At 39.9% G+C, this 7,775-nt stretch overlaps 1 protein-coding gene across 1 annotated transcript; it reads right to left on the bottom strand.

The window, feature by feature from the left end:
* Positions 1-4,819: 4,819 nt before the first annotated feature.
* LOC137295196 (C-type lectin BfL-2-like) lies at positions 4,820-7,292 on the bottom strand. The gene is made up of 3 exons (XM_067826516.1): positions 7,058-7,292; positions 6,209-6,388; positions 4,820-5,064 (listed from the first exon to the last, which is right to left on the bottom strand). Exons 1-3 carry the CDS (start codon positions 7,290-7,292, stop codon positions 4,820-4,822), a joined length of 660 nt encoding a protein of 219 aa, XP_067682617.1.
* Positions 7,293-7,775: the final 483 nt, after the last annotated feature.

A 7,775-nucleotide genomic window follows, 5' to 3' on the forward strand; every position in this document is an offset into this window, starting at 1 on the left:
GGTGTTTAACCTAAGTAATTCACTGAAAACGGAAGCATTGACAAATTTGTCACAGAACTATTCATTCCCTTCTGTGTGACATCGTAACATGTGATGTACTGAGTCAAAAAAGAAACTTCACATTCTTTCTTCAGGGTAGTGTAAAAGAACAAGAGATGGTAAGATGGTTAAATTGTTATTATTTCATTGCTGAGATTTGTGTGATGTACTCGATACACTGACAGTGCCGCAATCAGTTCCATTACGCTACACCGCCGTTCCAAAACACTGATATATAGAATGTCAAGTCACAAGACTAAAAATTCGAAATTTCTCAGTTCAGTATTGAATATGGCCGCCCAGCGCATTCACCACTGCCAAACAAGGTCTCCTCAAGGACTGCCTGGAGCTTGTGAACACGTAGTTTGGAATTCTGCACCATTGCTCTTGCAAAGGCAGCGCCAAGTTCCTGCAAATTCTGAGGTTGGTTCCTAAGACCACGGAGCCTTCTCCTATGTGCATCCCAAACGTGCTCTATTGGATTAAGGTCAGGGGACCTCGATGGCCAGTCCATAACGTTGATTCCAGCGTTTTGAAGGAAACGTTGTGTCAACATCGCGGTATGCGGCCGAGCATTATCATGCTGGAACTGCAGACCTGGGCCATGAGCCGCCACAAAAGGAACGAGTTCAGGGGTGAGCATCTGGTCGCGGTAAGCAGCACCCGTGAGGTTTCCACGGATGGCCAGAAGTCGGTAACGGTTGTTCCCACAGAAAGCATCCCACGCCATGCAACTTCCGCCCCCGAATCTGTCAACTTCCTGTACACCACATGTCGACGTTGTCTCCAGACTCTATACCTGCTGTCCGCGAATCTAGGAATGAACCTGGATTCATAGCTAAAGACGACTCGATTCCAATCTCTCTGAGTCCATCGGAGGTGACGTTAGGCCCACAGCAGACGTTGACGTTGATGAAACGGCGTCAACATTGGTCCCCGATATGGAGATTGGCAGCCTGCAACCGATTTCGAATGGTCTGTGAGAACAGTCGACCTCTAAACATCTCAGCCCTGGTTCGTGTAGCCGGCAGAAAACTGTCACGTAGGTGACGTAGGACGATTTGACGGTCTTCTGCTCGTAACGTTACAAGTGGACGACCCTACCTTGGGCGATCAGAAGTGCTGCCAGTTTGTTGCAGACGACTTTGCAAGTCATACACAGTACGACGGCTGCCGCCCATTGTTCTTGCGACGTCAGTAACTGATCTTTCCGTTCACGGTGCATATTTGACAATCATGGGACTTAAAGTACCACTAGAACTGTGGTTTAAAAGTGTTGTTTTTCAATTCTTGAGACCAATGTAAACACGTGCAAATAAAGAAAACTTGCGAAGAATACTTTCTTTCTTTATTCATGTGAATGTAGGCCATCGGCCCATGATACAGATACATTTGCAGCCTTCAAGCTGTGGTCACGACGATCATTAGCGTAAAATATAAACATGGAAAGATTTCGTAAGACCATAGGAGTAACATTACACATTAGTCGGTTGCATTTACACACGGTTGGATGAGTGAAAACATCAGCGGGAATAAAACGGTTGCGTAGGTCATCGTAAGCGGCGCATATCAACAAGAAATGATACTGATTATCCACGTACTTGCAGGAACACATTTCACACAGTCTTAAGCTTTTTGGTGTTTTTGTATATCTACCCATTTCTATATTCATTTGGTGTGAACTACACTTGAATTCAGCTAAAGCAATACGTAATTTCTTGATAGCTATGCAATGCAGGTATGGCTCAATACCAAAAAGAGGTTTAAATTGAGAATATAAAAGGGTTTTGGGGCCAGTAAACAGCGAGAAATGCCATTCCTGTAAATATATGTTTCGGACTCTAGCTGTGAACACATAAATTAAAAGGTTAACATTGGGTATGAATTGATTTTCCCACGCGTACCCAAAACCCATTGTATACAATAAGTTTTTCAGCTTGGATGTCCAGTTAATTTTACCATTTGAATCATCTAACAGTAGTAAGTTGTAACATTTCTTAGGAAAACATGTAGAAGGCATGTGTGACAGTTTGTACGAATACATAATACAGCGTTTGTATGCAAAGATATACATGGGATATCTTTCGCCACGTATGACGTGATTAGGAGTACACAGTTTAACACCGAGATAATGTTTACAGCCTAGGGTATGAACTGTTTCAATAGTTGAATTACTGGCACAGTCTAGACCCCATACTTCTGCACCATTAGGCATTACTTTAGTGTCAAAACTTCCAAAGAACACATCACATTTCATACGTTTAAACTTTGATGAACTTTTCAAAATACCAATCAAAGTCTTTTTGGATTGTAAAATAGAGCTCTCAAAGTGCTTGTGCCATGACAATGTATGTGAGAAGACTATTCCCAAATATCTATATGATGAAACACAGTCAATTATCTAAGTTGACATATAGCTGATATTCCTTGCAATGCTGTTCAAGGACATTGATGCGTTTTTGTAGCCCATGAATGGTGTCAGAGAATAGAATAACATCATCCGCAAATAGAAATAGAAACAACTGGGTTAATTCTGGGTTAAGTTGGATATCCGGGTAGCACAACGTTTCAATACTATCGGTTATATCATACATAAGAATAGAAAATAAGAAAGGACTCAAGACACAGCCTTGGCGAACTCCAATATTACAGTCAAACAGCTGTGGAAAAGAATTATTAGCTTTAACACAAGATTTAACACAGCTATAGATGGATTTAATGCAGCCTAACATCTTGGGTGATAATCCTTTCTGTTGCAAATTTAAACTAACCATAATTTCGATCTATTACCTAAATCAAGTGCTTTCGAGAAGTCGACGAAGAAAGCATACAGTTTACCCCTTTTTGCTAAAATCCCATGTTTAATAGAGAGGAGAATGAAAATATTGCCGACAATTGAGTATCCTGTTCTAAAGTCCTGCCTGTGCTTCAGATATTTTAAGATAAGCTTCACTCCAAAATGTGAGTCTGTCGTTAATAACTGATATGCTAATCTGAAAATCTTTTAAATGTATTCCAAAAAGATTTACTATTAAACAGATTGTCAGTTAGCAATCTCACTATCTTGTCCTAATACAGGCGGTTTTGTCTCTCACGGCCGAAGAAAATTTGTTTCTAGCCTTTTTAAATCCTCCTCAAGTCGACTCTTTCTGAATACCTTTACCATTCTCTCTCTCTCTCTCTCTCTCTCTCTCTCTCTCACTGTCTCTCTCTCTCTCTCTCTCTCTCCCTCGGCGCGGTAATAGCGGTATTCCCTATCGAACCACGGAGGATCTTGGGTATTGACTACAGACTAACTTCGCTTCATACATTTGGCAGCTTTACATATCAAATTAACAAATATGTCAACAGCTTCGGTAATATTTTCAGTCACAACATCAAGAAAAACATCAAAATCGTTTATAGTATCAGTGGACAGTAACCGTTCTCTAAATATTTCGACTTTGGTTTCATCCCAAACAAACCCGGATTCGGCCCGAGAAGAGACGTACATGATCGACTACACGTTCAAAAGTTCAAAAACTGATTTGGCACTAAAGTCATTTGCACGACGAATGGATGGGTTTGAGTGGGTTTTGCTAGATAGGGATCCCATCTCGGATACATAGATGTATCATCAGAGACAAATTATTCATTATTTTTAAAAATTACATTTTGTGACGTTTCTTCTGTGACTCAGTATATACACCATTGTCATTGTCAATATTAAGATGAAACTGTATACACCAAAATTCTTTATAATAAGAAATGAAACTGGAACCTCGTTTCCAAACTAGATACTGCATGCCAGTTGACTCACGGAGGTCATCGTCACTGCAAACTGCAGTCTCTAGTGTATTTAAAATGAATATCACAGGATATTTGCAATAAACATACAACGCGAAACATGCACTGATATAACAGGAAGGCTTTGATAAGGCAATATTTGCATTTTTAGTCACATCCCAAAAGGTGAATGGACACGAATTATGTAAATATCATCGGGTTGATATAACGATTTAATAAGTGACTATCATATAATGTTGGAGGTCGAGAATCTTCGCAAGATGAGACAAGATCAGTGCATATGGTATGCATTTAGATTGATGAAATACTTATGCTCTCAGAGTAATGTTTATCTATAGTCCTCAGTGGACATACAAATCAACGTGTCCGCAGTTTCACGGACAATATTTGACTTCATTTTCTAAAGACATATGCTGAAACGGTTTTTCCCCTAAAACGGATATCTGACATTCTGTCATTGTTATCGGTTTGATTACTACAGCATGATACAGCCCTCCATATTTGTCCCAGGGGATACAATACACCAGGGGATTCTAAAATAAGATAATATGCTTAACTGCTGATTTCATTAATAACAAGCCATAGAGCTTTTATGTTTGAAGGATAAAGAGTTTTTGTCTACAAACCCTGATTCAGCAAAATTCAGTAGCGCCTTATCCACATCATTCATGTTTTCATAATGAAACAAGACCACCTGGTATTCGATATCTTTATTGTCGTCATACACATGCGTAAATTCTTTTTTTTCTTTTGGCTCATACCGAATTTCTGTTGAGCCCCTAAAGACATGTCGGGGTTTAAGGGCCGCACAAACGTCAGTGCAAAAAAGATCCCAGTCCCTACTATCCTCATAAACATAAACAGTTGTGACAATTACACGAATGAATTACTGAAAAACAGCGATAACACTAGATGTTCACGTAAAGTGTAAACCTTTACCGCCCATATACAGACCAGATTATGGCATTATAGACCTGTTACATTTGGTATCCTTTCAGCAGTGAGTTGGCTCCACATGTAGCTGACATATATAACCACGGGGGCTGGTACAAAATTCATCATGCCACTTGTTCACAGCATTCCAAGAATGTAAGTAGAGCAGAAGACAGTTCTGACCTACGCGTCCCCGGGGTTGACCTCCTTCTTCATCCCACCAAACGGACTTAAATGAGGAGTTGTCTGTCCACAGCCACGTTCCCTCTTCTTGTTCATCAGTACCACCAAGCCAGAAGGATTTTCCTAGAATTACAAAAAAGCAATCGATATTTTAGACTTCAGATATATTGATATTTCTTTCATGTAAGGAAAAAACATTATATAATGTAGCCATTCACTGAAAGACTTCACAACCCTGTTTCCTCTTCTTGCACTCCAGCCAGATCAAGCAAATTATAGACGAATGTTCTACCAGCAAAGACTAGGTATGTGTCAGTTGTGTTCCCATTGCAGAGCTATAATACCTACCAAGCAAACGCGTCGCTGTTCTGTTTCACATGTTTCAGCAGAATAAATAGAAACAAACTGATTTCACCCCTACAGCATAATTAGCAGATATCTATCTTTCATACAAAAAGAGAACAAACGACAAATGCATGTACAGTTAAGAGAGTGAACGTTACATACTTTCAAATTCACTGTTGTTTTTAGCATTCGATGAATGGAAATTTCATTTCATTCTTTTGATTATGCAAAACATTGGCTGTATGCGAACGTTCACAGTGATGAGTCAAGGTGGTGTCATTCTTATGTGGAGACAGTAAATTAAGTCAATACTGGGTCAATCTGCTTCTGATAGGGTTTCATCAAATCATGTTTTATCTATATTTTGGAACCCTCAAAGAAAATTTTCATGTTTGAGACTGAGGAAAAGAAATTACGTAGTGAAACTAAATATTTCCTTGTTTCAGACTGCACACACTTCTATATAGTCACTTTACGACTGGTTTGCTTTTTCAGAGGGTCTGCTATTTTGAATCAGGTAATCTAGCGACTGATATAATTATTCACTCAGCTGATCAGTTAGGTCAGCGGGATTCCGTTATTCGTTCAAACGGCAATCAAGGGTCAGAACTGTGAGTAAGGACCCAGGCCATGAGGTACCATGTCTTCCATCAACCAATCCGCCCATACTGACCAACATATCGCCTTCTTACCACCAACATGGTTTGCTGGAGACTAACCTGTGACATGTAATCAATCGGGAGTTTATGTTTGGTAATGATACCCAAATCAGACATTAATCATTGATCTATGCACTACTGACCACCCGTTACTCGTCTCTTTAGAAAAACATGGTTTGTTGAAAACCCGGATCTTCACGAATGGGATACAAAATGCTTTTGAAAAAGCCGCGATATTCTCACACACGTAAGTATATACTTACCGTGTTTTACAGCAAGGTAGTTCATTAGCAGATTTGTTTCGAGGTTGTCAACTTTAAGAAGGTGTCGGCCATCTTGACTACAGTTGTTCTTTGCATCAGTCCATGACTGTTTTGGGTTCGTGTGGACCTTATAACACAGATCGAGTTTCGGATTCCAGCTGTATCCATTGCCGCAGCCATCTAAACACATACGTATATTGCCAGGTCAATGTTTCAAATCTAAGCAAATCTTAGAAAGAAACTCTTTACATACTCATGACGTCTTTCACTTGCCCTTTAAATGTGTTATAGTTGGAATTCCTTCGTCGGGCAGGTAATGAAAGACCTCGGGGTTCCGCAAATGATAATGCCCTGAAAAATAGCGTTACCGTTGTAATAGTGGTTCATACATGCATGCTGTGCTACACAGAAAGATAACAATAACTGGATTGTATGGCCCAGGCTTCATTGTAAACATCATACAGCTGTAATGCTGCTATTGCATGATCATGATAGTCACAATTGCACAACCCACTCTTCTTGCGAATGTGGAAAGGGTTTTGTCGCTCCTGTTCACAGAATCATTTATTCGCCCTTGTGTGACATCGTAAATGACGTAAACCCTTGTAATAGCCACAGGGGCGTTGGGGTAGCCTAGTGGTTAAAGCGTTTGATCGTCATGCAATGTGTGTAGCCAATTTTCGGGTGTCCCACGTCGTGATATTGCTGGAATACTGCTAAAAGCGGCGTAAAACTAAACTCACTCACTCACTGTAATGGCTACAGTTTGATTATTAACAGCAATATCGTGATAAAACTGTAAAGCCTTGTTTCGTAAACAAAACTTTATAAATAAAATGAAACGGGTACCTCGTTTCCACACCAGATACTGCATGCCAGCTGAAACCTGGAGGTCATCCTCAGTGTAAAATGCATCTGACAGGTAACACGTCTTGGAGATGGTTTGGTAAAACAATGAACGGCAAGTCATGTTGAAGTAGCATTTGGAGATGCATTCACATCGCGATTCAACCAAGAAACCGTGTGGTTCATAGGACAGAAAATAACCATGAAGTGCCAAGGCAATTTGTAAACTTGGAAACATCTTTTGTACGTAGAGGACTGTTTCTGTCTCACGTCTTGTGGTATATATGTTCTATAATGTTGTGCGTTTCAGATATACGCTCCTCTGGCTTCAAGTTCACCTTACAAACGTACCAATCTGCTGAAGAGACTGTCACGGAAGTTTACATTGACGAGACATCCGGAAAATGTATTAGTGACACAGAAGTACCTATACAAATAGGCCGATATGTAATGGGTTTAGAATGGCAACAGTTTTGGATAAACCCTTTAACCCTATCAAAGAAAACCGTATACACAAGTAATGTTAAAACCATCTATTCAGTGAAATTGATCTAATATTTGACATTAGGTCATGTTAATGGTTAGATCATCGAAGCTTGAAATCTTTCATTCATCGCACAGTCTCTTGTAAACCACAGGGCCTAGTGTTTTGTGCGTACACAAGAATCACCATTAGGCTCCCATTGAGAATTTCCTTCTCTCAGATGGTCTTTGTTGAGAC

Source organism: Haliotis asinina, chromosome 8 (assembly GCF_037392515.1).
Source record: "Haliotis asinina isolate JCU_RB_2024 chromosome 8, JCU_Hal_asi_v2, whole genome shotgun sequence".
NCBI lineage: Eukaryota > Metazoa > Mollusca > Gastropoda > Lepetellida > Haliotidae > Haliotis > Haliotis asinina.